Source organism: Haemorhous mexicanus, chromosome 3 (genome assembly GCF_027477595.1).
Source record: "Haemorhous mexicanus isolate bHaeMex1 chromosome 3, bHaeMex1.pri, whole genome shotgun sequence".
Classification (NCBI taxonomy): Eukaryota; Metazoa; Chordata; class Aves; order Passeriformes; family Fringillidae; genus Haemorhous; species Haemorhous mexicanus.
Genome location: NC_082343.1, coordinates 116,057,331 through 116,076,844, shown reverse-complemented (window position 1 = coordinate 116,076,844; position 19,514 = coordinate 116,057,331). Strand labels below are relative to the sequence as shown.

The following is a 19,514-nucleotide window of genomic DNA, read 5'->3' as shown; positions in this document are numbered from 1 at the left end:
GGATGGTCTCACAAACAGCCACTGAAGCACAGAGCAAGGGGCAGAATGCAAACACAAAAAAAGCTTTATAACACGTAAAAAGCTGACACACACAGAGCTGTCACTTCACAAAAGGTACATTTACTGCAGGCTTTTAGTCTTGCTACTTTATTTTGATTTATAATGAGGAGATGCTGAGATCAGGAAGCAGCAAAAGCCATCCTAGGCAAATGTTTTAGATGGGATCCATTAAGGCAAACTGGTTATGTAAAGGAAGAGGGTAGGACAAATACTACAGTGCCATTCACACACAAATTCCTCACCCCTTGGGGTCAAGGAGATCTCTGACTTTCTCATTGTAAATCTCCATGTAGGATACTTCCACTTTGAAACTCTGCTCTTCATTTTCTTCTTTCTGTGCTCTTTCAAAGAGTCCACTGCAAAGTCTAGGGATTAATCCAGGCTGATCAGCAGTACCCATCATGGTGTAGGATTTTCCAGACCCTGTGTGAGGGAAGCTGTGATTAGAGAACGTGCAACAAAGGTTCCTGCTGTGCACAATATTGATAGGAAATAAAAGAGGTTAATTTTTTTTTTTTTAATTTCAGTGAAAGGTATTTTTTCAGTTTTCTGCTTTAAAGTAACCCAAACACCACTGAGCTAAAGATTATCTTAATTAAAAGGAAAAGGAAAACAAGAAATTTGGTTCAGAGTGCTGGAGAACTTTTAGGTAGATACAGCCTTACTGTAGATGACAAGCCACTAATGAGAAAACTCTTCCTATTACTCTTTAAATATTACATTAAAATGACAATTCAAGATTACTTTAACCAGAGGCAGAAAATCTGAGCAAAGCTCTGACTCAAGGACGATCATGGTCATGCCAAAGATTATCATATGAAGTATGAGAAATAAGGGTAGCCAGCAGCAACAAAACCTTGCTTCTCGTCCTGCCCACCTCGTATCTGATGTTACAAAAGAGGAAAACATTTCTTATCTACTTTAGAAGGTATTTCTCCTCAAACAATGTCACAAGAGCTGTGGAAAGAACCTCCAGCCAGAACACAACACCTTGGGAGGGAACATTTCTTCTCCCTGACTCTGGGACTCACCCGTTTGCCCATAGGCAAAGATACAAGCATTGTAGCCTTCGAAGGCATTCTGAAGAATATTCTCTCCAAGGCACTTGAAAACAACATCTTGACCTAGAAAATACAACACACAAGCCAACACTGTAACACAGCAAGAGCTTTTTGTCCCTCGATTTGGATTTTTCTTTTGGATTAGGTAAAAGCTGTCAGGGTTTTCCTGCTGTTGCTGCCTAAATCACATCCAGTGTTTGCTCCCTGGAAAGGAGCAGAAGATGTGCTCCAGATTTATGCTGCTGTAAAAATTAGGGGCTGGGATTATCATGGATATACCTGGATGTGCTTAAAGCAACATCCTATCAAGGTAACTCAGAAAGTTTTATCAGCAGAGAATCTATGACCAAATGCAGAATTTAATCTGCTGGGGAATGACACCTCCTCAAAATATACTCAAGCTGTACATTTTAATGACAGTCAGTTGATTTTAATCCAAGGGAATCAGCAGAGCACTGGAAAATTTTACTGTGTAAGATATTGGATAATACCACAAGGAGGTTTTTGCAGAGAGGGAATCACAAGCATGTGGAAGATATGGATATTCACAGGGTACTCTGCACTGGCAAAAAGTAAGGTGAAACACTTCTTTTGTAATTGAACTTTGAGCTTTTTGGATAATTTTCCAAGCAGAGGAAGGAAAGCTTAAAATATCTGGGTAGTAACTACTTGAACAAAATCTATTTTCAGAATTAATTCTACAACCAGAAAAACTCAAGTCCGAACAAGGCATGACAGAACTTTATGGACTGAAAAGTCCTCTCAAAAAATGTTCCTTTAAGCTCTTCCTTTCTCTCATTGAAGTTCCTATCTCTACAGCCAAATCCATGCTAAATTCTCCATCAAGAGCACCAAGAGCTGTGCCAAGCCCAGCTGGGGTAACACTTCCACTGTAAAACAGACCAAAATACCAGTTATATAGGCACCACCTTTAGTTTGAGAAACAAAGCATGCAATACTTCTATGTAATTTGTATGGCTGAAAGTGTCACATTCTTTCAGTGCCTTGACAGGTTATTATTCATTAGTTATTTGTTTAAGAAATTAACAAGTGTATGCGTCCTTGATTTTTCTTATGATTTTTATGAAATAAATATTAAGTTCAATTGATCCCAAATTTTAAAGGATAACAACTATGAAAATAATAAATTATAGGAGTGATAAGTCCAAATACAGTTCATATTTTACCATAACTATATGCCAAAATGCATTATAATAATACACAAAAAACTTTAAATGAATACATTACACATTCTCACTAAAGCATCTGAATTCACATAAACTTCAATGAAATTAGGCTATTGTTAACACTCCTTTATTAGGTTTTACTATGATGCCAAACTCCCATCAGCATTGAAAAACATGAAATTACACATAACCATGCTCCTCAAAAAAAAAAAAAGGGTTTGATGCATTTAAAATGATGGAGTTGGAGCAGTATTTTAAATAAAGCTGTGAACAGGAGTAAAGCATGAATGTGCTGGGTTTCTCCACTCTCTGCACTGCAAAGGGGTGGCAGTGCCCATTGCTATTGTCATCTTTAGAGAAAAGGAACTGGAATGATTGAAGATTTTCCCTTTTTTGACAGCAGCCAGTCATAGAAGGGACAGCATTTTGTGCCATCTGGCCAGTGCCCTGCAGCAAGGACTGGATTTTAATCAGATCATTCCCACGTGGAGACAAGCAAGCCACAGTAAATATTATTACCTGCATATTTTTCTTTGACAGATTCATCCATAGACCAAAAGCAGTGATCATATGCAAACACCTGCAAAGAAACAACCAGGACACCTCAGAACAGCTGCTGCCAAATCCAACATGTTATTCACATTTTGAACTCAACACACATTCCCACTGAATTCCTTCTTTTCTAGGAGTTTGAAGCCTAAACAAACACTTCATTTTCTCCTATGCTTTTATTTGTTCCTTGTTTCTATTTGTTCCTTTCTGTGCCAGCCCTACTCCCCACTCTCCATGTGCCAGCCCAGTGGATGTCAAGGACCTCTCCATTTCTCCCTCCAAACCCATCCCTGCAATGCATTTTTCACCAGAATTTCTCTTTTGCAAACTGACAGATGTCCTCTAGGTCTTTCTGCCTCCCATCTCCCCATGCCTCTTGTCTGCATAAATTAAAAACAAGCCTTAGGGTAGGAAGCTCTTTCCATACAAGAGGAGTATGTATTTATTTACATTCCTTGACAAACCAAAGCAGCCATCAAAGTCTAATATTTGCAAAGAATAATAGAAAACAAATCAGTTTTATCATGAAAAGAGCAGCACTGTAATATTTTTAATAGAAAACTTTAAATTTTGCCATAAATCCATCGAAAGGTCCACAGACACCTTCCGTCCTGAAAGATGACCTGAAATAATACAATGTGTATTTTGGGACAGATGTTTGCAGAAACAGCTCCCCTGGGTATGTATCTGCAAGGAAAAATATTAATTGGGGTAATGTCTGACCTACATTCACAGAATTTATTCTGTAGGATGTAGGAAAAGGGAAGTGCAATGTGGGGCTCTCTGGCTCTGGATTTCCCCTCTAAGCTTAATGGAAGCTGCTCTTTCCCCTTTGGATGTCCTGCATTGTTACACTGCTGACTGCCAACAGTTATGAAAATGCTTAACATGGCAAAAGCCTTGAAATTTAAATAATTTATCTTCAAAAATACATTGTTTCCCCCCCCAATACTACACTGATGTACCAGCATCAAGAGATAAAGTAGTTATTTTATATCCTCTAACTGAGGAAACAACAGCTTGTGTATTAAAAATCATGGTGCTCTTTATTTTAATTTTTTTTTTTTTTACTTTGAATTCATTTTACAGCTAAACATATTATTAAAGCATCCCAAGCCTTCAGAACATTTAGTAAAACACCACTGGCTGTATGAGCACAACCATGGAGCTGCACCCTGATCTGCCAGGGCAGAGTCTTCAGAACAAGCACAAAGTCACGGGACCATAAAAACAAAACGAGTTTGCTTTAACACAAATACCAGAAAATGCTTTTAAAAAGCCCACAAAGAACAAATATCCTCCATTCAGAGTCTGCAGTGCTGAGTGTGGATGTTCTCATTTGTTCCTCTGACTCATTTCTTGGCACAGGCTGTACAGAGCATTTCTGCAACAAGGAGATGCTTCGAGTTTCTTACTCAGCAGCTGATCAGCAACAGAGCTCTGCAAAATGCTTTTAATATTTGGATAACCCAAGAGTGAGCAAGTGATAAGACAACTCTCACACACTGATAAAAGCCCTTACCTTTGGGTGAGTTCTGCTGTTCCCCAATGCATCAGGAGTGGAAAGGATTTGGTACAAGGTCAGGGGAAGAAAAAAAAAAAAAAAGACAAAAGAAAAACAAGGACTGTTAGTTGTAGTGATTTCAGCTTAATTGTGCCATCATTAATCAACGGAATGCTGTGTTAAAAGTTCATTTCTCTCCTCAGATCTCTCCTTGCTTACAGATCCCAAGTCATTTTATAAACCCTTTCAGGGGCATGATTTGAGATGCTGCTCAGAGTTGATTTAAAATTCAAAGTCACTGACTTTCCTCATGCTGCATGTCTTTCTCATTCTCTCACGGGTTTATTTTCCTTGTGACACCTCTCCCTCTCTCTGGGTGTCACTACCTCTTAAAAACAAAGTACCCAAGCAACATAAAAATTTCCAAAACCACTTGAACAAGAACTTCAGGAGTGTTATTCAAGAGGAAATTTCAGAGTCCAGCCCCTGGGCTTGCCCAACCCAGCTCTCTCCGGTTGCTGGGACAGCAGAGCAAACATTTGCTTCCTCAAAAGAATGAGCAGAGAACAGCAATTCTTCTACTCTGCTATGTGCAGAATTTAAAAGTTTGGGAGTTTTTGTTTGTTTGTTTTTAAGCAAGCACAAAATTACTGGAGTGACCTTTAAAATACCAGCACAGCCCCAGTGGATGACTGCAGGTTATGCAGCCTCCCCACATCAGAGGCTGGAGAAAAGCAGTAAACACACAACAAACCACTGATATTCCCCTTGTCCTGGACCTTCCAAATGACATTAGGAAACTCTTGACATCAGCAACGAGTCAAGTCTTGTGACAAGCAACACTGATTTCCTTTGAACGGAGCAGGAGAGAGACATGGGAGCCATCCAGGATTACCCTCAGAGCTGCTGCTGCTCACAGGGCTTGAGAAGCAAGTTTATAAACAGTAATTTCTGAGCATCGTCTCTCAAAACCAATTATTTATTACACAAATCCATCACCCCTTTTTGCTCATGCCTGGATCTGCTGTGTCTGTTGGACAGAACAGGAGTGATGGGCACTTGGGAGAGTAGGATGATTATTTAAGTCAAGGTCACCCCGTGTCACAGGGTCATCCAAGTCAGCAGTGACAACATGACCCCTTTTCCTCTGCCATCTGCCTTAGTTGAAATAAAGGCTCTCCCAAAGTCCTGGCAGCCAGCTTGGTGTGGTCTCCAGGCTGTTACTCCAGGGTGGATTTTATTGAGGCAATCTCCTTCACTGGGGCTTTGATCCAGTCACAGGAGACTCCAGAGAGCCCCTCTGGATCCCCCTCAGAGAGACACAGGAGCAATTTCATGGCTTCCTGTGCTCTGAAATGCCCATGGAGCACTTTGCTGCAGGACTTCACTGGAAACTGCCTTTAGGGGAGCTCTGCTTACAGGGCAGGTTAATTACTATTCTACAAAAACCTTCTCCTTGTAAAACAAAGGGAGCAGCAAGCCTGGAGTCAGAGTCTGAGTTTAGCACTCAAGAGATGTCACACTGCTCACATTCCCCAGCCCAATTCCAAGGCAGGATTATATTGCAACAGCCCAGCTGATCAGCCCAGCCCTCAATACAGGGCATATTACTGAGTATTTGGGTTAAAGCAGCTATAAGGACATAATCTGAGAAGTTCTATCACAGATACAATTTTAAGATTATGGATTACACAGGGCTATGTATCATCAAGCTTAACTTAAGACCTTTAGTCTGAGCTAAGTATCTCATTTTCTGAAGGGCTACACAAACACACAAACCCAGGTCTTGGGTCTTGCTTAATCCAAATGTGAGGGAACAGAAGCCCCACAAAACCCAGCATGCAGCATTTGGGATACAGAACAGCTACAGAGAGCTGCAGCTTGTGTGATGTACTTCTGACCACAAAGAGAATAACTGGGACAAATGTTTTCCCCAAGGAAAGCATTAAGGGTGCAGCCTGCATCACATACATTGTGCTGTGAACATATGAGCCTATTAATGCTGCAGCTGCGTGCTGGGCCCACAAACCCATGAAAAGATTTTTAGCCTGATGCAAAATCCCTTGGGAATGGAATAGATGGGGAAACAGAGCACCCCCAGCAGCCTGGCTGGCTGCAAGGACACACTGGGAGTGCTGGGTGTTCACACCCAAGTGCTCCTGTCCATCCCAGAGGTGAGGAAAAGGGAAATACCAAGAACAGCCCCACGCACACAGCAGGGAAGGATCTTCTACAACAAAACATGACGGGAACATGTGCCAAGAACAGGGAGGTGACCTTCCCCCTCCTCTCTTGTCAAACCCCACCTGGAATGCTGCACACAGTTCTGGTGCCCCCAGCGTGGGAAGGACATGGAGCAAGTCCAGAGGAGGCCATGAGGTTTATAAGAGGACTGGAGAACCTCCCCTAAAGAGACAGGCTGGGGAATTTCAGGCTGTTCAGCCTGGAAAAGGTTGTGTGGAGACCTCACAGCACCTTCCAGTGTTGGAAGGGTGATAGGGAAGGTGGAGAGGGATTGCTCATCAGGAACTGGAGTGACAGGACAAGGGAGAATGGGTTCAAACTGGGAGAGGGGAAATTTAGGTTAAGATATAAAGAATTGTTCCTCATGCACAGAGAAGCTTCCAGGGATCCAGGGGCAGCCACAGCTTCTCTGGGCACCCTGTGCCAGGGCCTCCCCACCCTCACACCCAACAATTCCTTCCCAATATCCCATCTAACCCTGCCCTGTGGCAGTGGGAAGCCATTCCCTGGGTCCTGTCCCTCCACCCTTGTCCCAAGTCCCTCTCCATCCCCAAGGATGCTGAAATTTGAGGTGCAGGCAGCTTCTCGGCCAACAGCCAAAAATTCACATCTATCTCAGATACAGCAGAAGCATCCGAGGCAGGGAAGGAAAACTTATCTTTCAGCCACTGAAGGATGTCACTGAGATGCTTCCAGCTACTTGTTTTCACTTGTATCCAGTCTGACAGGAATTTGCCAACTCCCTTCTTTTATCTCTTCTCAGTTCAATGTCAAACAGAAGTAGAGGGAATCTAATGCATCTAATTCTAAAACTAAAAAAAGGAGGAAGACTACTCCAAAACAACATCCTACATTTAACAGTATTTTATTTACTGCAGGGAATTGCAATGAGATGATTTTTAAGGCCTTTTCCAACTCAAATAATTTGGTGATACCATGAATATATTTTTGCAGTTTTGAGAGTGAATGAAGACAGGGAGCTTGGGTAGTAATTTCTGTTTAAACTATCTCTTACACAGTGTAAATGTGTCCTGATCCAGTTTCTAGATCAGGACACACTTGCTTTTTTATGAACATTCTGGTGGTTCCACAGATCTCAAGCACAATGTAAAAATATGAATAAAATCAGAGCAGGTCCCAGCTGAGACCATCAGTGCATGTGCAATGCCACTACTGCTTCATTTTTTTAATAGAATAATTAAATTACGTATTCAAACACAATAAACTATTCAACCATAGTTAATAGTGGCATTTTAGTAACACTCAGTTTCTCTGTGTTCAAAAAGGGAAAAGGAAGGTTTAGCAAGCCTAAGTGCATTTCAGACTGTGCACATGATGAGGGGGAAAACACCCCAGCAAAGGAGCAGAGGTGAACCCTGGCTGGGGAGAGGAGAGCAGAGCTCAGCCCTTATCTCTTCTGTCTGGCTGACCCCCCAGCTCTGAGATAGCAGCCAGCTGGCAAATCAGCACATGCTCTAAATCAGTCACAGCACATCTCCCTTCTTGTCTAAATCAGAAACTGGCAGATGGGGCAAAGGGAGGAAAAAGGTGGGAGGTGGCAAGGCAGGAAGCAGGGGAAAGAGCTCCAGAAGCTCTAGGACAGGAGCTGACTTGCCAGGCATGTATTTTCTCTGTATTTTTTTGAAAAAGAAAAAAAGAACATTTCCTATGGCAACAGCAACTGCAACAACATCCAAACTGTACATCCGAGTAATGCTGCCAAGTGGCACAAGGCTATGCTGGATTTATGGAATTGAAATGTAACATTTTGTCATTTTCAGAAGCTTCTGGACTAGCAAAATATACTACAAATTTGAGGGTTAGAAAAAGAAAAAAAGAGAGGCAACAATTCCAAATATGAATCAGGAAAGTCTCAGCAAATCTCTCCAGAAATTCTTACTGCTTTCACTTTTCAATCTTCCAAAACCATTGCAAAAACAACCATATCAAATTCCAGTGTAATTAGTGCTATTTTATACCCTTCTGCATAAACTGTCCAGCATAAACTTTAGAAAGCAGCTAAAAATGCAACTAGAAAAAGAAACTGATGGGGAAAATCTCCTTGGGGTTTACCGGTGAAAAGGTGTCAGGGTTCCCTCCACAGATCATTCTGTAGGGCCAGATCTTTATGTTCCCAGCTGGCCAAAAAAAGTATTTTTATTAAAAATAAAGCTGACATGATGTGTAACAGTAATTTACTCTTTGGATGCAGTCATTCTGGAATTCTGGTATTTTATCATTAAGTTGTAGCAGGTGGAAGCTGTACAATAACTATCCTAGGTTCTGACAGGCAAAACAGCATCATTTAGCAATACTCCCTGAAATCAAAGAACTAAAGTTACATTGGGTAGAGTTTGTCATCCCCTCAAATCTTCCCTTCCTTTCTTTCCTTGGTTAAGTATGGCTCAAAATAGCACTGGTATGGAAAACCCTGAAGCACAATTTCTTTTGTGGCTCCTTGTCTTGGTTTGAAAAGACTGGTGCTTGTTTAGGAAGGTAGGAGCTTTCCTTGATATGGAGAATGTAAACCCCCTCCCTCTGAATTATCATAATTTTGAAATTAGGAGGTTGTTAGGTAAAGATATGGGAGTAGGAATAACAGTTCTTTATTAGGGAAAAAACTAAAATAGGAATGTAGTAATACAAAACAACACTGACAGAGTCAGAATAGGACCTGACACCCAGTGGGTCAGGGTGTTGGTAGCAGTCTGATCAAATGGTGGCTGCAGTCTTCCTGGAGTGACAGATGTGGTTCTGTTGAAGCAGTGATCTTGTAGAAGGGTGTAGCTTTCTTCTGAAGGTCCAGTGCTGGTGTAGATGAGCCTGGTCTTTTTCTGGGAATTTGGTGGAAAAGAAACTTGTTCTTTTGGGAAACTAGTGGGAAAGGCTGGCTGTGGTGTTCCAAATCTCAGATTATATCCAGGCAGGAATGCTTGGCTCCTCCCCCTGGGTAGAGCATCTCCTGATGGGATGATGGAATTTTATCAGCCATGCACGGACACTCACGGCCATGAACAGAAGATATTTTCTGGAGGGAGGAGTGGTTGTGGAAGAGATAAAGAAAACTGCCCAGTTAACAGAAGAGAGCTGCCCCACCTCTAACAGGTGGCAAATAGAATACACAGCCCCAGCCACATCTTGTAACCTAAGACACTCCTGTACAGTGTTTTATGGAATCACAGAATGGTTTGGGTTGGAAAGGACCTTAAAGATCCTCCCGTTGCAATCCTGTGCCCCTGGCAGTGATACCTTCCACTGGAATGAAAGGTGTTTCTGTTTTCCCTTGTTCCTTCTCACTCACCTGCCATGAGCTTCCCTACTCCAAACACAGCAGAGCCAGGAGCACCTCAGGAACATCAAAGATCCTGTTCCCAGCACCTCAGCACTGAGCTTTGCTAAGCAAATGAGGCTCTGTTTGAAGAGCAGTGGGTCAGAACGTAATGGATTTCATGGACTGAAGGGTTTCTCAAGAAATCCCATCCTTCAAACAAGGCTTTTGGGTCTTGAGGGTGTTTGGGCACTGCCCAGGCTCCCCAGGGAATGGGCACAGCCCTGAGGCTGCCAGAGCTCCAGGAGTGTTTGCACAATGCTCTCAGGGATGCACAGGGTGGGATTGTTGGTGTGTCTGTGCAGGGCCAGGAGCTGGATCAATAATCCTGGTGGGTCCCTTAAATCTCAGGATTTTCTATAATTTTATGGCCCCTGGCCATATCTCGGAGGGCAAATATTGGGTGTGAGAAGTGGCATTCCAAAGGAAGTGCTCTCATTGCCTCAGCATTGGACACCTTCCTGAACAGGAGATGGGATTTAACAACCCAGAGTCTTTTATTCTGAACAAACTGGGCTTGTGATGTCCAAGCTTCCCTATCCTTCAGGGCCTTCCTAGAGTGGAGAAGTTGATACGTGCTACAGGAGTCACTGAAGAGCTCCAGCACCAGCATGTCTCAAGGCCTTGCAGCAGATGCAAAGGAGGCACAAAAAAAACCCCCAAAAACCAGGAAGATCTTGGAGATTTGTTTGAAGTTTGGGAGCCCAGTTATCTTTCTGATGCAGATCCTTTAATTGGTAGCTTGTGTGTGTTTTTTTTTTTTTTCCTGTATGAATATAGGACTCAGAATGAAGTATTTTGAAGAGCCAGCGCTGCAATGGTCAGAATTTTATTGTTTAAATTTCAGCTGCAGAATTTCTTTCATGGCATAAAAAAGTGCCAGCCAATGGTGAAATAAAATACAGATAATAGATTTAATGATTTTACTAACACAGACATAACTGAAAGGCAGCAGTATGACAGCTAATAACAAAAATTAGAATTCTTTTACAGCTGAGAAGCTGTTTCCTCTCCTTCTGCATATCAGACCAATACAATTTGTATATACAACAGGTATATACAATGAGAGGAAAGGTCAACTAAACCAAGTCTGATCACTTCAGGCTTATCCTATGATACTTATAAATCCATTTTCACAGAATATTTCAGATTGCATAGTGCTTAATGTTGTTGGTTTCACAACTGTTTAACAGTTTATAAATATTTTTACCCCATTTTTACATTCAAGTGGTATCAAAAGGCTGAGGCCCACCAAACTCCAATTTTTGATCATGTCTTGCAATTAATATTTTTCTTACAGAGTCTCATTACTTCCACAGCAATACTGAATTCTTTGGGAAAAAAACCACGATGCCCTATTTGAGCAAAAGATTTTTTTGCAATCAGAAACAGCCTCTTTAAAACAAAATCCCCAAATACATTAGCAAAAACCCCAAACCTGTGAGAGAGCATACACAGTTCAAAGCCTAAACTTGTGTAGCTAAAAGGAACAAAGGTAATCACTGTTCCTTGGAAAATTCCTCCAGTGCTCCAAGGCATTCCAGGCGTAGTTGGCGGTTACTTAGTTTCTACTGACAAAACTAATTTTTGCCAGCTCACTCAAAACAATTTAAAAAAAAAAAAAAAAAAAAAAAAAAAGCTCCAAACCCCAAGAACTTGGGTTGAGCAGCAGCTTTGTGGGTTTGGGGTATTTTGTACTTGGAGCTAAATTTTCTGTATTGTTGGTACAATAATCTGCTTAGTCCTGACCACATTCAAGCGGTGCATGGATCCCATAAAGCTGGTGTTATGACAAGGGGATTACAACTTTATCCTTTTGTTTGTAAATACTCAGATGTCAGGATACTATTGTGCTCTAGAGAATGTTTGGTGAACAGCCAGTCCCCAAACTTTCAATTACTATTGAGAATTACAGTATTTTTTAATGAAGTGGGCTGTAGCTACCTTTTTATAGCCATGTGAGGGAGGGAAAAAGCTTCCATGGGATGTGGCAGCTTTTTAACTCCTCCAGGAGGACCCAAATGGAAAATGATGGCAGGTGGAGCAGCATGTACAGGAAAATACACAATATATGGTAATCTTGTTCTACAGTACCAACAAACTCAGCATTCACATCCAGGGTAACCTTCAGCCAAGCCACTGGCACACAGGATTAATGCCAGAATGATCTCCTGGGCACTGTGGAAAGCAAAAGATTGGAACTAAAAGGAACTTAATCCTTGAAAGGGTATTTCTAGAACTCTCTCAGGCCACCAAGACAGCGTTTTCCACCTTTGGTAGATCACCCAGCTGCATCACCCAACCCATAAATTCATTAGAGCCTCCACCTTGCACCAGTTTGAGTTTCTGTCTTCCTTGAAAATACAAATACACCGACCAGAATCACTTGGAAAGAGAGCAGATTTTTCCATGGACTCTGCAATATTTACAGGAGTACCTAAATACAAATGTGTGCATCCAGTATCCCAGAAGAATCCCAGAACAATTTGGGTTGGAAGGGACCTTAAAGCTCATTAAGTGCCACCCCCTGCCATGGGCAGGGACACCTTCCACTATCCCAGGTTGCTCCAAGCCCTGTCCAGCCTGGCCTTGGACATTTCCAGGGATCCAGGGGCAGCCACAGCTTCTCTGGGCAACCTCCCCACCCTCACAAGGAAGAATTTCTCTCTAAAATCTCCTTCAGCCCCGCTCTGCTTGAAACAAGGAAGAGAAAAAGAGAAAAAACAAGACAGTTGCAGGAGCACAAAGGGGTCCACAGCCCAGGAGGCTCCAGAGCAGCCCACAAGCTCTTCACCCTCACATTAATCCATCATTCCACACTTAGGAAATTACTGGAAGGACTCTTCAACTCAGGGAAACAAATGCCTCACCAAGAGCATTCTGAAAATGTTGGTAATGTTTTCTATGTCTTCAAACAGGCACTAACTCCCTCCAAGTACAAATGTGTAGAAGAGGCATCTCTTGAGTACTTGCTCATTCCCCATCTACTCTCCTACTGAATTACCAACACCCTGAGGCAGGTCTTTACTCATAACACTTGACAGTCAACATTTTCTGACATCCCCAAAGAACTTTCAGTCATTTATCTCACCACTGTCCAGGCAATTTGTGTTAGATAATCACCAACACAACTTGGGAAACACCTTCTAGCCCTGAGGTCTAAATAAGAAGTGAAATTGCTTCCTTCACTTTCTTTTTTTGGTTCCACAGGTCTGCCTTGTCCTCCAGTGGAGAGGAGGACTTTCTACCTTTCTGCCTAAATTGGTTTGCCAACTTCTTTATCACATCCACCAGGTATTAAGCAAGTAGGAAATGTTTGGAGTGGCAGCAGTTCAAAAGGGAACATTGCTGTGGCCAAAGTTTGTAAAGAAATCAATCTTAATGGTGCTGTTTGTGCATGCACAGGGCATTTACAAGACTGGGAATTTCACTGGGTACAGCAGCCTGTCACTTTCTGAACCTTGATGCAATTTCAGCACCATTGGATCTCCAGCTGATGAAAAGGCTGCGTGCACAGTGCCAGAATTTGTACCTCAGAGGCATTTTTGGTGCCTCCAGAACCAGATGCCTGCTAAGCACAGTGTTATTTTCATGGGGTGAAGTCTACTCATGGCCTGTTTTGGATCCAGCTCCCAATGAGGGATTCAAACAGTATTTAAAATACAAACACACTGGAAACCACAAATGATGTTGGTCTAATGGATGGGGAGGAGGGGGAAGATCAGAGCTGTAGGCAAGAAGGGTTGGTCATTAGCATAAAAAAGAGATTTGTCTGGGCTCCACCATTCAGTAACCCTGGAATTCCTCACTTCAGCACATCCACGTTCCATGATCACAGTGATAACCCAGAGGCTGTGACAAGATCTGGGTACTCTCAACCCAAACCCTCCATCAGCATCCAAGGAGCCTGGGAGGGTGAAAGGACAGCACAACTCATCTGAGCCGTGCTGCAAACGAGAACAGCAGCTTGTCAAGGCACTGGCATCCCAAAAAGAGCACTTCAACAAAAACCTGACATGTATGAGAAGCCTCAAACATTCAGCTAGAGTAAAATTAGTGTTTCTGTGTCTCAAAAAAGAATGATGTCATGCTGTCTTTTGCTCTTCCCAAGAGCACAGACTCTGTACCTTCCCTGATCAAAGCTTTCAATGCTGTCTATATTCCTCCAACCCATTTAAGACAACCTGACTGACAGCATGGAGATAAGGAAGGAGGCAGCAATCAATATCCTTATCACCAGCCCTGGAGAGATCTAACAGATGCAGAGATGTGGTGCTTAGGGACATGTTTTAATGGTGGGCTTGGCAGTGCTGGGCTAATGGTTGGACTCCATGATTTTAAAGGTCTTTTCCAACCTAAACAGTTCTAAAATTCTATTATTCCAATTTCTTCCCAATATCCCATCTAACTTCAGAAATCTTACTACAGGAGTGCCTGGCATGAGGAAATAAATACAAACTTTGCCCCAAAGAAAGCAAGAAAGAACAGTTTTCCAGGGTAACATTTTTGAACCAAGCTCTCTTCTGGCTGACCTAGAAAAGCAATCCTTATCCCCAGTGTACCACTGCAATCAGCTGTTTTTCCTTCCCAGCACGAGGATGAGAAATAAGCTATAACTGACCTGTTTGCTGAAAAGCAAAGGGAAAATACAGCATATTATGAAAATTACAGGCAAGCCTTCACCATGACAGCTCAGCTCCCATGTCCTGCATCTGCCCTGCTAATGGCTCCAGACTGCTGAAAAAAATGTCAGAATGCTCTAGGCAGAATTAAATATTTGCTTTAACTCAGAATTGCATTAAAGCGAACAGATCTGCATCAAGAACTTGTTCTGCAGACAAAAAATAACATCTTTGGAGTGAGAAGGAAAGAGAGACCCCTTCATTATTGGGTGGAAAAAGCCCAATTATTTCTTCCTAAAGAGGTATTGCTGATTCACTATTTCTTAGTGAATTATTTCTCCTTTCAATATTTTAATTTATTTCTTCCTAAATAAGTGCTGCTGATTCACTGTAGCATTCCTCTGCACCCTAAATTTCCCAAAAGCATCTTTTGGCCACACGATGAACCTACCCATCTACTTTGTCTGTTCTACTCCGTCCCTCCTCAGCAAATGGCTGAGGTCAGGTTGTCTTAAATGGGTTGGAGAAATATAGACAGCATTTTTAAGTGTAAGAAATATTTTGTGAACTAGTCTACAGTCAACACACAACAGAACTGTTTCAAAGCACTGCAGCTCTTTCATGCCCATTGTGTTCCAACTTTAGGCTCTCATCTGGACAATGAGGAAGAATCTAATGAGGAAGATAATTTTGAATATGCTTTTATTTCTTATTCCAATGACAGTTATTCTTGTGTACAAAGAATTCTCTCACTAAACACTTGTACCAACACCCAGCACCCCAAAAACCAATGTGGCAGCTGCTGAAGGGTTTGTTCATTACTGCTGCTGGTTTATTTATTTATGCTGGGGAAAACAGGAATCAGGATCAGGCATTAGCAGAGGAGTGTGCTGGTGGGACCAAGTGCAGGAGCTACAATGCCAAGAGTGCAAAACCATCTGGCCCCAAATTAATTCAGAAATGAGTTAGCTGGAAAAGGCACTGAAACTGGGCTTGGTCAAGCTACACATCATTTTTGGCTGACAAACACTCTTTCAGAGACTTTGGCCTGCAGGGCTGTAAGGAGCAATCAGGGATTAAGTTATCATTTCATGCTCTGGCAGCAGATCTTTAACAAGGTGAAACATGCACCGTGCACCATCACTTATCCCTTTCAGCCAAGTAAATTGTGTCAGACTAAATCCCACCGTGTGCTTTCCTGCCAGCCAATCTCCTGGGCCTGGATCCTGGCCAGAGACTCACTGCCTTTTGCCAACCCTCACGTTGTCCCAGGGCAGGGCAGAGAAGTGTTGGAAGGAGGATGCTACTCCCACCTCTGGGAGACTGCTCCTGGTGCTCCAGGATTAGATTAGGCTTCTAAAAATTGCCAACATGAGTCCTCTGGTCTATCACTGACTTTTATCACATATTTTTGCAGTGCCTGAAGAGAAGGAGGGATGCATTTAGTCCATGGGATGAGAACTTACACTCTGCAGGTTGCCAGCAGATTTTCCAAGGGAATTCAGGTAAGTCTCAGGAGCTCTGGCAGCAAATCTTTCCCCAGCAGCCTCAAAGCACCTACAAGCCAAGGTCAGGGCTGCTGCTAAAAGTGCCACAGCTGCCAACCAGATTTCCTCCTGCCTCACTCTTATCCCTAATTACTTCTAAGAGCTTCCCACAAGCAACACCATGGATTCACTTCCTGTGCTGCTCCTATTCCCAGAGCTGTTTATCTCCCCAGCATGCCTTCTCTTTTGAAATCCCTTTCAACACCTCTCCCTCAAACAAAAAAAGCACCCCAAAAAGAGACTTAAACCCTTCCACAATGCTGTTTCTGGAGCAAAAGCTGTTTATGGTTGTAGATATTTTTAAAAAGTCCTTTTCAGGACATTACACATGTGCTGGGTTACATTCAGTTCAGGCCAATTAAAAGTTCATTGTATGGTCAAGTGTTCTGTGCTGCACAAATGCAGCTCTGTGGCTCTTTAGTACCTTCCCCTCACTTAGACAACATAAAGGGGCTGAAAAGAGGGAAAATAGCAGACAGAACAGTGAATCACAGAGCAGGACAACAAGAAATGATGCCCCAGGGCTGTGAGTCTCATGTAGTTACTGAGGACAGAATTTTAGGATGGTTTGGAAGGGACTTTTTAAAGGTCATCTCATTCAACCCTGCAGGGACACCTCCCACCATCCCAGGCTGATCCAAGCTCCACCCAGCCTGGCTTTGGACATTCCCAGGGATCCAGGGGCAGCCACAGCTTCTCTGGGCACCCTGTGCCTGGGCCTCACCACCTCTTTTTAAAAACCTTCTTAGATCTAATCTAAAATGACTTTGCTCCAACTGCAAGACAGATCTAATGCTGTAAATTCAATGCTCCAAAGCTTTTTCTGGAGTAAAACATCTACAATGCCCATCCTGAATGAAGACAACAATTGTTTGGCTCTTCTGTGAACATCACCATAGAAAAGTGGTTTTATAGGAAGTCCTAGTGAACAGAGCAATCCATCACTCAAAAATTGGGACCCCTGTGCTGATTCCCACTGCCACAAGTGATTTATACAAAATGGATACTTGGGCACTGAGGAAAATATCTAAATATATCCATTCTCATCACTGACCATGTGCTACAGCACTGCAAAAATACTGTCACCAGTTAATCCTGTCAAAAAGCAATGTAATTAAAGAGATAAAAACCCCTAATAACCAAGAAGAGCAATCACATTTCCTTGTGGGAATCTGAAGAATTTCTTGTTAGTACTTCTAAATTCTTCACCTAAATGTGGAATTATAGAATCATAAAGGTCAGAGAAGACTTCTAAGAGCATCAAGTCCAGCTGTCAACCAGCAGTACCACCACAGTCACCACTAAACCATGTCCCCAAGTGCCACATCCAGACTTTTCTGAACACTTCTAGGGATGGTGATTCCACCACTGCCCTGGGCAGCCTGTTCCAAGGCTTGACAACACTTTCCACAAAGAAATTTCTCCTGATGTCTAATCTAAACCATTCCTGGCACAATCTGAGGCCATTTCCTCTCATCCTGTCACTTGTTACCTGGGAGGAGAGACTGACCCCCACCTCACTACACCCTCCTGCCAGGGAGTGGGGCACTCTTGCAACCTTTAATCTACCATCACTACAATACCACAATTATAGCAGATTTTGTATAATTTCTTTATGAGGGAAATACAGCCTGTGTTCCATGTGAGTTCTGCTCATTTGGGGCACAACACTCTGCAGAAAGTTGAATTCTAGAAGTGTAGAAGCCTAAAACAAGACCAAAAAAAAATCAACTCCACCCAAAATTTGAACTAATGTTTACCTCCTCACACTGTTCTTTCAACCCACAGTAGCCACCAGCACCAGACACTTGCTGGCAGCTGGTTTCACTTAGAACTTCTCTTTTCCTTTTCCAAGGATCTATTTGGAAGACAAATTCTTGTACGTGCCATGTGGAAAAGAGTTTCATCTTTTGTGGTCTCAGTGATTAAATAGTGTGATAGTTCACATCCACAGTAAAGGAGCCATTCATTTCCCTAAAAAAAAAAAAAAAAAAAAAAAAAAAAAAAAAAAAAAAAAAAAAAAAAACCACCTAAAGGTGCTACCAAATAAACTTGTCAGCTCCTGATGCCAAGTTTGCATTGCAAAGAAGTTATTTTTAGCCTGCAAGTGTGGGCTAAACAGCAAGTTGCTGGTATTCATAAACAGGGATGGGATGTGAGGCTTTTCATGTGCACTGAACAGAACCAAAGGATGTTTCCTGTTGAATTCTAACTTTGAACTCCCAGGCTGCCTGCTGCTCTTCTCTTCTGGCTAAAAAATTTCTTGCTTTTAGATGCAACTTGTAGCCTGCTTGACTGTGCTTCATATGGGACAGCACATGCAAAAGCTCTTTACGTGACATTATCATGATTTAGCACTGAGCACAGCAGTTCCCTAAAACAAGAATAAAAGCAGATGTCTACTTGTGTCTTGAGAAGCTCTTTTAATTATTTTCAACACACGTGTCACCAAGAAATGCATTATTTTTGCTGATGTTGGAGATTAGAAATGTGTTCAACAATACCTTCTGCTCATCCTGAATTACACAGAGCAGCTATGAGTATCTGTGCTGGTGAACAGGCAGATAATGGAATTTTATCAGATGAACAGGACTGGCTTACTCTCAATCTGAAGCAACTGCTCTTATAATCACCCATATTTTATTCTTCTAAAACCAAAAGACTTCAAACCATTTTAAGAAGCTGGGAGCCAAATACTAAATTGTCCATTAAAGATTAGACATCTAATGCTCAACACACACCTCTTCATGTAAAATGACAAAACAAGAATCATTACATAAATTATTTCTCTAAAACTGTCCTGCTGGATTCCCCGGTGACTGCATCACTCAGAGTGAAAAAGCAGCTTCACAGCCACTGCAAAAACCCAACAATCCCACTTGGAACACAATGTGGAATTTGAAGGTCAGCTCCTCTCCTTCCCATTTGTACCATTACCATAAAAAATGTTTTCTAACAACAGCTCCTTGTTACAATTCTTTGCCCACTTAGATCAAATAAACTCAACCATCTTCATTTCCACGGGGATGTTTCCCTGGCTGTAACTCCCCCAAAAAGTTCCTTACAAAACAAAACCTCCCCACACATACAAGTTGTTAAAGAAAACCTTATCTTTAATGGCCAACCTCTGTTTTGGTGGGGGTAGGGGAAGGAAGACTCCTGTCAGAGAGGGAGAAAAGTTATTGTGTGAAAATTGACCAGAAGTCTCATTAAAAATAAACTACAGAATATTTATGGATTAGTTGTTCCACAGAGCTCACACTTTGTCCACCACTACAAACCATCATTTGGTCATAAAAGCAGTGAGGGGGAAAATAATAATCCCCAAACTGGTAACTTCACCAAGAAGTTTGCTGTACACCAGCAGCTAGGAGAGATTTAAAGAGACAAATTGAAAGTGATCTGCACC

At 42.1% G+C, this 19,514-nt stretch overlaps 1 protein-coding gene across 3 annotated transcripts in view; it reads right to left on the bottom strand.

The window, feature by feature from the left end:
* Positions 1-19,514, bottom strand: part of KIF13B (kinesin family member 13B) — a 124,381-nt gene that overhangs the window by 71,260 nt on the left and 33,607 nt on the right. For 2 of the 3 annotated variants that reach the window (XM_059843117.1, XM_059843119.1), the window contains exons 3-6: positions 4,383-4,398; positions 2,828-2,888; positions 1,092-1,184; positions 303-483 (exon numbers count right to left, since the gene is read on the bottom strand). In XM_059843117.1, coding sequence (XP_059699100.1) covers positions 303-483; positions 1,092-1,184; positions 2,828-2,888; positions 4,383-4,398 — 351 coding nt within the window. The remainder of the gene's footprint in view (positions 1-302; positions 484-1,091; positions 1,185-2,827; positions 2,889-4,382; positions 4,399-19,514) is intronic. The other variant, XM_059843118.1, reaches the window with a different exon arrangement.